The sequence below is a fragment of the Chelonoidis abingdonii genome, chromosome 6, assembly GCF_003597395.2.
Source record: "Chelonoidis abingdonii isolate Lonesome George chromosome 6, CheloAbing_2.0, whole genome shotgun sequence".
Lineage (NCBI taxonomy): Eukaryota > Metazoa > Chordata > Testudines > Testudinidae > Chelonoidis > Chelonoidis abingdonii.
The window spans coordinates 115,372,412-115,386,215 of NC_133774.1; the positions used below are offsets into that span (position 1 = coordinate 115,372,412).

The 13,804-nt window shown below is 45.1% G+C and overlaps 1 protein-coding gene across 2 annotated transcripts in view; it reads left to right on the forward strand.

The window, feature by feature from the left end:
- Positions 1-8,355: 8,355 nt before the first annotated feature.
- Positions 8,356-13,804, forward strand: part of MTAP (methylthioadenosine phosphorylase) — a 61,604-nt gene continuing 56,155 nt past the window's right edge. For both annotated transcript variants that reach the window (XM_032783237.2, XM_032783239.2), the window contains exon 1: positions 8,356-8,464. In XM_032783237.2, the coding sequence (XP_032639128.1) occupies positions 8,432-8,464 (33 nt within the window). In that variant the 5' untranslated portion in view covers positions 8,356-8,431. The remainder of the gene's footprint in view (positions 8,465-13,804) is intronic.

The following is a 13,804-nucleotide window of genomic DNA, read 5'->3' on the forward strand; positions in this document are numbered from 1 at the left end:
GGTGCACTGTGGGATACCGCCCGGAGGCCAATAACGTCGATTTCCGTCCACACTAACCGTAATCTGATATGTTAATATCGAATTTAGCGCTACTCCTCTCGTCGAGGTGGAGTACAGAAATCGATTTAAAGAGCCCTTTATATCGCTATAAAGGGCATTGTAGTGTGGACAGGTACAGCGTTAAATCGATTTAACGCTCTTTAAATCGATTTAAACGCGTAGTGTAGACCAGGCCACAGGCTCTGTTTAACTTGCTCCTCTCTGCTATTTAAAGAAAGAGCTTATTAGGCTCCACAGAGAGTCTTTTGTTTTGTTAAATGACCAATAGAGCTGAAATCACTAATAATCAGGTCTAAGTGCTTAGATCTGCTGCAGGACACTTTTCTGTTGACAAACTATGTGAAAAGGCTGCAAAACACCAGTCCTCTGGAGTGCATCAACATGCAGAAAGCCTTATAAGCCAGTCATTGTCAAAGCCAATTTTAGAAGAACTTAATGAGGCTGTTAAGAATGCTGGAGACACAACTCAGTTTATGCGAACAAACATGGCTGTCACATCATACTTTCTCTTTAAGCAACAGATACCACACACTACAAACTGGAGGCCAATGTTAAGTGAATTGTCATTTGTTAATCTTGAAATTGGACACTGGTTCCGACCAAGACCAGCAAATGGTCACTATATTTCTGCAAGAAACTCAGCCGACTGGTTAGAAGCATGCACTGCAAGAGTGAAAGACTAAGCAGTTGAAAAAGTGAAGAACTCTCTCACCACATTCAGAAAATGTGCATACATGGCTGATGAATGAACCGATGCAAATAGGTGTCAAGTACTAAGTCACTGCATACATTATCTTGATGTCAGTGGTAGGCCAGTAGATGAATTTCTAGACGTTCAAGTTACAGAAGACACATCAGTTGCAACTCTGACAACCCACATCTTAGAAGAGTTAAATGCTCGTAAATCGAATCCCAAAGAGATGGCTGCTTGTGCATTTGATGGAACTGCAAACTTCTCTGGAAGACATAGAGTAGTACAAGCTTTTCTCAGCGAAAAATGTAACTCTACTCTCTCCTATACACACTGAAGAGGCCATTTGCTCCAACTAGCTCTAGTACAAGCTGCAGAATCTTCAAAAGGCATTTAAAAATCTGTAAACTTCTTTTTCAGCAAGAGTTCAAAAGGACTGAACATCTTGTAAAATATAGAAGATACACTGGGACTGAAATTCAAATTAGTCCAACCTAGGAAAACCCACTGGCTTTCTCCTGAGCGATCCATGGCTGTTGTCTTAAAATTACTGCAACCATTATTATTGGCTTTGGAAAGTATCTACCAAGATGGGACAGATCTGAGTAGTGAGGCTGGTGAACTAAGTTTAGAGAAGACAATCACCATTATCTCTTGTCAGTCTACTGTTTAAACCACTTGGGTCATTAAACAATGCCATCCAGGAATCTGCTACCACAGTAGTAGAACTCTGTCCAGCAATGGAAGCTATACTTGGATCAATCAGAGAGAGATCCATTGAAAACATACTGGAAGAAGCAAAGATTTCAGTTCAGAAGTTGACTAATTAAGACACTTATAATGACTCCTTAAATGAAGAGGACAAGAAGTGTTTGTTAAGCCAGCTGAAAAAGTAAAATACACTTTTTTGATTCTTACATCTCTACAACAACTACTTCTGGATTCTATCAACCTCTATGTAGCTTTTTCAGGTGCCTGTTTTATAAAACACTGACAGTTGAGTAAGAGAGGCACTACCTGCAGTGGGGCTGCCATGTGATCAGGATGAAATAGAGAATTTGAACACAGAGTGGAATATCCTACGATGAACAAATGTAGATTTAACTTCAACTTCTTTATCATCACTAGTGGTCTGACTCAATTTTTGTGCTATGTTTCCTGGGATGAAAGAAGTAGGAATTTATCTCTTTCTAGTCCCAGTCACAACAGCTACAGTTAAGTGTTCTTTTCCTCATTGAACTGAATTTTGTGTTCTGAAATAAATTACCTTCTGCATGATCATGAGCATATCATGAAGGACTGGAAATACCAGACACATGAGAAGCCACCAAAAATTAATGCTGTGCATCTGAGAAGTTCCTTAAAAGAATTGTACAAAATGACAAGACGAAACAAAGAAGGATATAGATCTAGTGCTTCATAGGAGGCTTGTGTAACCAACTTTAATTTGTGTGATGATTTAAAAACATGAGTTAAATCTAATAAAATGGTTGTGAAACACTTTTCAGTGTTTACTATGGAGCCATACACCCCACCTGCGCCCTAACAGTCTCACCCCTCATCAGTCAACACCCACCCTGATTTCAATTTCTGGAGAAAACATTGCAAGTATGTCACGTTAGATGTGGTCTGGGTGAGGCCCAAATGGTTAGGGCATGTTGTCTATCTGGTACTGTATTTTACAGATGCAATTAAGACAAAAATTTGCACTCCTGGGACCAAATTTTGCATTTAGATACTCATGTTTTCTTCCTATTGATTTCAGTAGGAGTTGCTCCACTGCATGGATGAAATCTATTCTACCTTTATAAATCCCAAAAGATCAAGATCTAGACTGATGGTGCACAGAAGTGTTAGGGAGGTGAGGCTGGGCCTATTGTACATCTACTATTCCAATTTATTGACAAGGATAGCAAACAGCTCCTTGGTGGGTGCTGTGGCCACTGGGCCTACACATGGATTCTGTGAGTACCATTTGTTTGGGTCAAACTGCTTTATGGAATTCTATCCTGGCCTATGGAGGCCCAGCATGGAGAGCCTTTCTGCAGTACATAGGGTTATATAGGTACTAGTTCCTTTATCTACTGTGCTGCTCCTACCGGGGGCTTAAGTACTGCAGAAGAATTTGCCCTGGCCACAGCACTAGGGGTGGATGTCATCCATGAGCATATCTGAGGACAAAATTTGTCCCATGATGTCTGGGATCATTCTATTCAGAAAAGAAAATGGCACTTGGGAGTCAAAAATTGGATTTCTTTTTCTGCAGCCATTCATCTCCTGTAAACCACATTGTGTCTGTGCACCCTCATTTTGTGTGTCCCATAGTAGTGCATGGTGCTGTACAACCACAGAGAAAGGTACAGTCACTGCCGCAAGGAACTGTCTACAGTTAATGTGAAGCTACTGATTTTTATACTGATTACTGAAGTATAATTCTATGGTTAGCTCTTTCCAACTACTGAAATAGGAAACTGTACTTTCTGTCTCTTTCTCTCAGTCACTCATACAGTGTTTTAATATCAATAGCATGCAAATATACTGCCACCTGCAGGATAGTGATTACTATCTATTTGCAGTTTGGCAATAGTTAACTTTGAAAATATTGTTCTATTTATCATAAACACGTGTTATCTTGAAATGGAGATGTTTCCGTGTGAAAATGTTTTTCTCCACTACATTCTAAAGGTGAAATGTGAGTTTTCCCACTGACTTCAATGAAGTCAGAATTTCATCCTTAGAGTTGAAGATGAGAGAAACATAATTTATTTTATTTTTGCTTACAGGACAGTCCTGCTTTTGTTGCAGTTTAATACCTGCACTTTTAGATGGTGCTCACTTACTTTTTTATATTTGATATGAACTTCTATGAACAGATCTTCCTAGCTAATAAACATTGTGTTTAGTGTGCTGTTTCTGCTATTTGGATCCTGTAAATAATATTAAATCATTTATCAGTTTCCCTGTTCTTCCTTCTTAATTTTAGATGACACTGGATATATAGCTACAGAAAACTCTGTTTTGACTACAGAAATGTATATATGCATCAGATCACTTCTAAGTTCATTCAGATCACATTTTCTGTAGCTATGCATCCAGTGTCAACAACATTTCTTTTTAATAAATGAAAATCAGAATTTTAAAACATTATTATCTGCTTAAGTTTTAGGACATACAGCTAATTTAAGATGGAAGAGGGTTAAGAAGAAGGGGGGAGGGAAGAAATGATTGATATATTTACATTTGATGTCCTGATCCCACTGTAAAAGAGGAAGGAAGAACCGTTGTAGTATATGCCACCTACTGTAACCAGATGAATGTCCCAGAGTTGGCATTGGTTGAATTACCTTGTATGTCATAATAGACTCATAGACTCATAGGTCAGAAGGGACCAATATGATCATCTAGTCTGACCTCCTGCACAAGGCAGGCCACAAAACCCTACCCATACACATTTATAACAACCCCTAACCATGACTGAGTTATTGAAATCCTCAAAATTGTGATTTGAAGACCTCAAGCTGCAGAGAATCCACCAGCAAGCGACCCATGCCCCACGCTACAGAGGAAGGCGAAAAACCTCCAGGGCCTCTGCCAATCCGCCCTGGAGGAAAATTCCTTCCCGACCCCAAATATGGCGATCAGCTAAACCCTGAGCATGTGGGCAAGACTCACCAGCCAGCACCCAAGAAAGAATTCTCTGCAGTAACTCAGTTCCCATCCCATCCAACATCCCCTCACAGACCATTGAGCAGACTTATCTGCCGATAATCCAAGATCAATTGCCCAAATTAAACTATCCCATCATAACATCCCCTCCATATACTTATCAAGCTTAATCTTAAAGCCAGATAATGGCTCCTTGGCAGATGGTGCAGGCTGCTTTTACTGACAATAGGTGACAAGCCTGGCACAAAATGGCCCCAGGATTGGGGGAATGAAACAGGCATGTTTGCATGCATTCTTCTCTGCTGTGAAGAAGGGTTCTCATCTGTAGCTGAGGCTCTAGCCTGATGCCATGAGCTTACCACCTACTAATGACACGTTCTTGGGGAAGCAAATAGTGGGAGCGAGAGGGAAGAAGAGGAGATGGACAGAGCATCACCGGTTACTTCCATTCTGGGTAGGCTGCCAGCTGATTTATTGATAATGTGTAGCACATGTTTTTCTCTTCTGGCTCACATCAGGTAAGCACTGCCACTAGATGCAAATTGAAGATCTTCAGTCCCCTTGTGGACAGTTCAGCTGAGTTCAGGTTTCACCTGGCTAACTTCTTTGATGTCCCGGGTGTCTTTCAAGGCTTGTTATCTTGGTTCCAACTCCTCAAACTTTTAAAATATGATTGTCTTGGGTAATGGTGACTGTAGTCTGATATAGGGGCAGCTCCATGCCCCAGCACGCCAAGCGCGTGCTTGGGGCTGCATGCCACGGGAGGCGCTCTGCTGGTTGCCGGTAGGGCGGCAGGTGGCTCCGGTGGACCTCCCGCAGGCGTGACTGCGGAGGGTCCCGCGAGACCAACGGACCCTCCGCAGGCACGCCTGTGGGAGGTTCACCTGAGACGCCTGCCGCCCTACCGGCGACCAGCAGAGTGCCCCTCACACATGCCGCCTGGCTTGGGGTGGTGAAATGTCTAGAGCTGCCCCTGGTCTGATAGGTTAAGAAGAAAATCTCTTACTGTGCATGAGTGAAAAGGAGAGCTATGTGCAAATCAGTCTGGTTTAGATAGAATCTGCAACAATGTAATTTCAAACCCACACATAAGAATATACAAACAGCCATACTGCATCAGACAGGAGTTCCACAGGTTGACTGTGTGTTGTGTGAACTCTTTACCAGAGGATGTTGTGAAGGCCAACACTATAACAGGGTTCAAAAAAGAACTAGATAAGTCCATGGAGGATAGGTCCATTAATGGCTATTAGCCAGGATGGGCAGAGATGGTGTCCCTAGTCTCTGTTTGCCAGAAGCTGGAATGGGCGATGGAATGGATTGCTTGATGATTACCTGTTCTGTTAATACACACTGGGGCACCTGGCATTTGCCGCTGTCAGAAGACAGGATACTGGGCTAGGTGGATCTTTGGTCTGACCCAGTATGGTCATTCTTAGAAATGATATTGTTGTGGATTCTACCTAAAACAGTCTGATTTGCACATTTATGAAATGTAGCATTCCAAGCCTGGAAGCTTGATAAGTACACAACACTGCTATTTTGTTTCACATCATGTATCAGGCCAATAATCCTCAAACATTTTGATCAAAATATGTATCTGCTCCACTTTCTCTTCTGAACACATTGTGCATCTGTAACAATGCTGGGTCTGGTGGGACCCAACTGACAGTGCCAATCCAGGACAAATTGCTTAAAGCAGGGCAGTTACAACCCAAGGCTGGGGATTTTCCACCTCTAAGGCAAACCAAACCAGCCAGACAGAGAGGACTTTGGTTTTACCTCACTGGCTAACTACAAGTCACACAAGCAATTCCCTTACACACTCCAGTTTCTCAGTATCACCACCAGTGCCACTTGTTATGGGGACAAATGCAGGGCCGGCGGTACCAATTAGGCAGCATAGGCAATCGCCTAGGGCTCCAGGATTATTCGGGGGGCATTTTGCCAGGGGGGGCGGCAGGCGGCTCCGGTTGACCTGCCGCAGGCATGCCTGCAGAGGGTCCATTGGTCCGCGGCTCCGGTGGAGCTGCTGCAGTCATGCCTGCGGGCTGTCCACCGGAGCCGCGCAAGCAGCCGACCGTCCGCAGGCATATCTGTGGCAGCTCCACTGGAGCCACAGACCAACGGACCCTCCGCAGGAATGACTGCGGCAGCTCCACCGGAGCCGCAGGATCAGCACGGGGGACGATGAAATGGCCGTGTGCCTAGGGCGTGAGAAACCCTAGTGCTGGTCCTGGACAAACGGTTATGAAAACCAATGCCCCCGTAAAAGAAAAGTGGTTCTCTTGATCCCAAAAGACCAAGCCCCAGACCCAGGTCAATATACAAATGAGATCTTACTCACAAATCATGCTGTGGCCTATCCTTTAGAATCTAAAATCTAAAGGTTTATTCATACAAGGAAAAAAGATATAGATGAGAGCTAGAATTGGTTACATGGAATCAATTACATACAGTAATGGCAAAGTTCTTCGTTCAGGCTTGTAGCAATGATGGAATAAGCTGCAGGTTCAAATCAAGTCTCTGCAGTACATCCACAGCTGGGATGGGCCATCAGTCCTTTGTGTAGAGCTTCCATTTGTAGCAAGTCCCTCCAGAGGTAAGAAGCAGGATTGAAGACCAGATGGAGATGAGGCATCTGCCTTTTATAATCTCTTTCCATGTGATCTCTGCTTTCTTTGTCCGAAGGACACTCTATCCAGCACATGGCATACAAAAACCTTAGAGTTCTGTCCACAGGCAGGTCCCTGCATGCTTTGCTGAGTCACAAGGTGTGTCTGCCTTCTCTCAATGGGTCAGTTGTATAGCTGATGATCCTTAATGGGCCATCAAGCAGGCTAAGCAGAGCTGACACCAACTTGTCTGGGGTGTCACCCAGCAGCATAGTATAAGTTTGGAATACAGACAGTATAGAGCCATCACTTATAACTTTTAAATACAAAAATGATACATGCACATAGGTAGCATAATTATAACCAGCAAACCATAACCTTGTCTTAGACATCTTATTTGACCCCCTTTATACAAGATTTGGTGCCACTACAGGACCTTGGTTGCAACAATGATCTATATGGTCCCAGTTCATGTCAGCGATGTCACAGCATCTTCTTGGCTTGTTCTGCACACTGCAATGTTTATAGTAATTCTGTGACACATCGATCCTCCAGAATCTGTCCCCAAATGGAACAGGGCCCCCTTCCCTTACACATTTTCCAGGGGAGGAGCAGTCCAGTCCTGAATAATAACATAACTGTTTCACTTTCCCTTTGAATAAGAACAAGATGACTGATGCATTTGTTCAGGACACTGTTGTTTCTCCCCTGGAAAATATCAACAGTGTTGCCAGCCCTCAAAGTCTTGTGATATTTAGTGCTTTTGTGAAAGTACAGGAATTGGGTTGTTATGTGAGAATTTCAGCTTGTTGCTTTCTTTTTAAAAAAATTTTAACTGTAAGTTTGTAGCCTTCATGCTTGTGAAGAAAAGCTTGAAAACAGGAACGCTCATCACCCCAACACCGGAAGGCGATTTTTAAAAACACCCTTACAAGTCAATGGGTAACCTAACCTGACTGTGGGGAGGCCTGACTCACTTCTGTACGCTAGGGCTTTGTACGCCTGCCCCTGCCCGAGGCCAGCCTGCCTCTGCTGGCTCTGGCGAAGCAGCTAGATTGCCAGGGGCAGGTTTTCACAGCGCTCCACTGGGGAGCAGCCGACGGGCTCCCCTGGCCCCAGGGGGAAGCATGTGGCCAGGGTGGGAAGCCCTGAGGGCTGCGCGCTGGTAGCCTGGGTGACGGCCTTGCGCCCACTCCTCGCAGGCTGCAGCCACCCCATCGGGCTAGCCCCGCACCCTGCGCCAGACAGCGGCTAGCTCCGTGCTAGCGCAGACTGAGGGGCGGTGCTGCCTCCTCGCAGCACGGGGCGGGGCTCGTTCCGCCGACTGCAGCCCCGGCCGCGCTAGGCTGGGAGGGCGGAGCCGAGCCGGAACCGCCTCCTCGTCTTTACTCCCGCGAACATGGCTGCAGCCGCGTCCGCCCCGGCCGTGAAGGTAAGAAGCGTTGTGGGCTCCCGCCAGGGCCCCAGCGGAGCGGGGGCCCCAGCGGAGCGGAGACCCCCCCCCCCCCTCGCTCAGCCTCTGCCCCCCGGGAGCTCCTGCCCCCCTGGCGGCCGCCGCGGGGTGAGGGCTCGTCAGGCTGGCACACGTGGGCTCCGAGGGAGGCGCCTCTGCTGCTGGGTGCATGTGGCAGGCTCCTGCCTGCGCCGCCTCGCCGGGGTGCGGGGCACGTGGGCTCGGGGGGAGCAGCGCCCTTCCCTGCCCACCGTTCTGCCCCCGCTTCAGCCCAGCGCCCTCTCTGCTGGGGGCACGGCGCCCCCGCCCGCCTGGCAGGGCGCTGCTGCTCGTGTTACAGGGCACCCCCCAATGGGCGCAGTGCGGACATGTTGAGGCTTCCACCGTGTGTTCTTGTCTAATCAAAGTCTCTTCGTAGGGTTTTCTTTTCGAGTGTGGAGAGGAGGCAGGGCGCTGCTTTCATTTACAGTTGCCATAAAGACTCACAGGGTGCTGCTGCTTCAGCCAGATAACCAGCAGCAGCTGAGCCTGACAGCGCAACAGCTCTGGCTGTCAAAGTCCAACCTTTAAAGGGAAAAGTTAGACACTGTCCTGGCACTAAGAATCCTGTGCTCTGCCTAAAGCTATTTCTGGGCTCTGGTCAAACAGTGGGTAAAAGCATAATTATTAACTGGATCAGTGTCTTGTTTACTGCAGGTTTGGCAGGTATTGATTTGTTAACTGCCTGCTGCTTTGGGGATTTGCTTCCTCCCCAACTCCATGTATAGTACGGAGTGCTATAGTTAAGGCTATGGGCCCTGCAGGATTCTGTTCTAATCCTGTCTTCACTTACCCCACTTTCTGAAAATTGTAAATGATCCTGCATATGGATCTTGTGGAATAAGAGCTAGGAGAGGCCACGTTCATCCACCTGAGGCTCTGTGCCCCCTCCCTGGGAGCTCCACTGCAAGGGTCCACTTTCCTCCAGCTCCTGTGATAAGTGACTCTGTTAATACTGATTTAGCGTTAATTTAGGCGTTAAGATTGTAAACTCTTTGGGGGCAGGGGCTCCCTTCTGTTTTATGTTTGTACTATAGCCTGTACGATGGTGTCACTCTAATACGTACCAATGACAGAGGCACCATAGTTAAAACTGTTACACCTAGCCCTTTGCACCTCTCTGTAGGACAAGCTTTTTGGACCTGGGAAACAAGGACTGGAAGAAGCTCCCTCCAGTTTTTGAGGTCAATGTGTAGACAAGAAATTTTCCCTGACTTGAGAGAAAAGGGAAGCTAATTTGTCTTTTCCGTGGTCGGGGTAGGCCTAGCCTCCCTCATGGGGATATCTGTCCATTGAGGTACTATCTGAGCAGCTGTGTCCATGACAACCCACAGAAAGGTCTAGGAAAGCAGGACTTGCTGCAGCAGTAAACTCTATGGTTCCATGTTTCCACTAGGCCCAACTGCTGTTTTCCTAACTCCAGCCTCATCTGACCAACCCCAGGGGCTAGGAAACAGGAAGAGGAAGAAGAGCAGCCGGACTGGCTTGTGGAAGGGAAGCATGAAGTCCAGTGCTGGAGCTGATGTGGTGTCTCTTCTTCAAGTGGTCACAGCTGTGTATTCCCCTTGGGTGCATGCACACCTGAGTGGAATATATATCTGTACCCACCTGTCAAAAAACAGTGGTTGCAGGTAAACAACTGGCTTTTAACTGTCAATTCCTCATCTCAGAGATGCAGCTGCTTTAATGAGCCTTTGCTGGCTCTTTTAGAGAGAACTGCCTGCCTGGGAGGCTGAAACCTGTCCCCAAGCGTGGTTAGCGCAGCTGTGGCACAAGGAAAGAGGGATGGTGATTCCCCCAGCTCCTAGTTAGTGTATCTTCTCTTTGCAGCAAACTTACTCTGACTCTGCATTGCCCCTTCCCACTGTGAAGCACTCTTCCTTTCCTCCCCAGCTCTCTGCAGTGGCTTCCAGTTGTTGCCAAAGGGTAGGTAAGGGTGCTGGCCCATGCCTTTAAGATTCATTCCCTCCCATATTGCACTAGATTATCCTTCTATTTGCCAATCTCATTGTTCCATCTGCAACCATCCCCGAAATCCCTATCCTCTCTCATATTGCCCCAACACCACGGATAGGTTGAGGGGCATACCTTTCCCCCAATAATGCCCACTACTGTAATGATGACAGCCTGCTCCTCATTCCTGCAGCCTGCCATAAGACCTTCCCTGGACTGGTGGCATTCCCAGAGATGACAGCTCTCTGTGGGCTGTGATGGTAGCTCCAGCTCCTCAAACAGCATCATAGCAAAGCCACCCCTCTGACACCTACCTATGAGTTTAAATTGTCAGCTTTATATTACAAAGAGAGTGTGTTCAAATCCCATTGCATCTGTGATTTTTTTTGTTACTAGAAATTTAGAAATAGAATCTATTTTCTATTAGTGGAACTAAGTTTTGCTGTGATTTTTAAAGCAGAAAATAAAAAATGGTGTCACATTGATTCTGTTTTGGGAGGAGGGAAGGCATAAGAGTAAGGTCAGTTAGGGAAAAGAACAGTTTGTCTGTATTGTGGATTCTCAACCAGGGAGTCTCAATCATCCTGCCCAGCCCGTATTGCTAAATGAGAGGGGTTACAGGGAGATATTCTGGCTAGACAAAAAAGTAGTAGTAGAGGAGGTAGCCCAAGTTCTACAGACATCATCCAGTTTCATCAGCCAGCTGATGATATGGTGAAGAACGCCATATCTCCAGTTTGCATTGTTCTCTTTAATTACAAAAGTTTATCATTTTACTGGATAGAACAATTCAGGCTGAAAAGCACATTCTGTGGAAATTATCCTCAATCTTATATTTTGGGCTGCAGTTATGTTGGCAGATATGTGGTTCCCAACTAAAAATAACTTGATTATTAACCCTCTTTATTCAGTTTTTTTAGAATTTCAGTGAATAATAAAAAACATTTCACAATTTCTATCCTGATTTGTATGAGTTACAAAATTCAGCAAACACTGAAGAGTATGTGAACAATTTCCAACTTGTGTTAGGATTGTAGTTTGTGGTTGGTCCCATAAGGATATGTCTATGCTGCAGTCAAAGGTCCAATAGCAGCATGTGTAGACATACTACCATGAGCATACTTCCTGGGCAAATTCTATGCTAAGAAATTTAAAAATTCTGCCCACAATATTTTGAAATTCTGCCAATTTCTGCATATTTTATTTGTCAATAGCACAGTATAATCACTCCAATTTCAATTATTTTGGTAACTTATTTCAAAATACCTGTCAGCAAGTATGTCAACAATATAGACAACAATGAAAAAAGATTCCCCCAGGAGCAGAGAGTTAAAGAAACACAATTGGGGGCATACTGGAGGGGGCTGTGGGCCCCCCCCCCCCGAGCCCAGACACCTGAACCTCCTCCCCCCCAGAATCCAGCCATGGAGCACCTTCCAGCTCCAGAACTCTCTCCACCCAGAGCTCAGCTGCAGGGTACCCCCAGAGCCCAGATGCCCACACCTCTTCCCCCCACCCCAGCCCAGCTGCAGGGCACCACAAAAGCTGAGGGACCTGCACCTCCCTCTCCCCAGAGCCCAGCCACCGACAACTGCATTCTACTCCCCCCAGAGCTCAGCTACGAGGCACCCCCAGCCCAGACACCTGCACCCCCCTTTCCCAGGACCTGTACTCCCATGAGCTTCTTTACTATCCCCTGGGGGGACACGGTGCCCTTCCTCACCCTTTGCCAGAGCCAGAACTCCTAGACCTTCTCCCGTCCCCTGGTGGATGAGGATCAAGCAAGGCTGAAGACCATGCAGAGCCTCCATCCCCACCGGGCTAGTGCTTTGCAAGCTGCAATGCCCCTAATGGCCACCAGCAGCTCTACAGCCACAGTTCTGCAGGGGAAACATCAAATTCTGCATTTTGCAGCGGTGCAGAATTCTCCCAGGCATAACAGCTAGTACAGCTAAAAATAACACTGAAGATGCAGCAGTGCTGGCTTCAGTGCAGGCTCTATAAACCCATGCAGGGACATGAGTATGTTTTCACGTTGCACGTCTGTGCAGAAGTCCATAGGTGCTGAAACTAGTGATGAAGGGGGATGTGGTGCAGCACATCCTGGTTTGAAGTCAGGGTGGATTTGATTTAAATAAAATTGATTTAAATTATTATTTAAATCACTAGTCAGAAAGACTCAATTTAATCATGGTTTTCTACATAAAAGTGCATTCTTGTTTGTTGTTTTAACCTTAATACATATTCTTCACAACTCGGAGAGAGATGTAGGTTTCATTTTTAGAAGATGTACACTATACATTTTTAAACTGATTTATTTTGAAAACTTTTTAGATTAGTTTTACAGCTATATCAGAAAATGAGTGATTGTTCGGTTATTTCATTTACCAAAGGTAATTGAAGCAGATATTTATGATGTCACTGGGAGGTGAACTATCTCCAATTCAAGAGGTTAATCATTAATATTTGGAGGATTTTCTTGCCAGGCTATATTAGGAGGAGAACATCACCAGACAGACATTTAAATTGTTTTATTTAACTAAAACAACAACGTATTCTGGATTTTTTTCTTCAACAGAAAACATACAATATTTTAACAAAAAAAGCATATATCCCTCACTTCTCACATTTATCTCCAGACTTCTTCTTGTCCAGATCCAGTACACCCCAACGATCTTCTAGTCATTTAACTTTTTGAAACTTTGCACTTTTAGAGAGAGGTAAGGGATTGACGCTGTGTTCACAAATTTGCAGAGGGACAGTAGAGTTGAGGTCTGTTATTTCTCACCTCTATATAGTATTTATTTATTTATTTAAAAACATTTTTGCTGTTAACAAGCATGTTACCTCTGGAGTCACAAATGCAGTTTGAGAACTGCAAAACACAGCATCTCTGATGGTATCTTCTAAACTGAGCACTGAGTCTCATAGTGGAGATAGAAAGATTAACCTAAATAATCTATACAGAAGCCTGTGGAACCCCATAAGATTGGATCCCCAATCCATTAACTATTGGAACTCATTTACAACACTTTTCTTAAATGTTACATGAATATATTGTCTCATACAATAGAATTAGAATTTATAATCCCTATTCCATGATGAGATACCTTTAAGCTATAATGTATCTTAGTTAAAACTATCTTTAGATAGGTTTTTTCCCTCAAAAAGCATTTTATCAAAAAAATCCAATTTAAATAAAAAATATCATTGATTTTTATCCACCCTGCTTGAAGTGGTTTCCATTATATACAGGATTTACAGTGGGGTTCAATATGTCTCAGCACCCCCACAATACAAATTGTTCCTGCACCCCTGCAGAAGTCC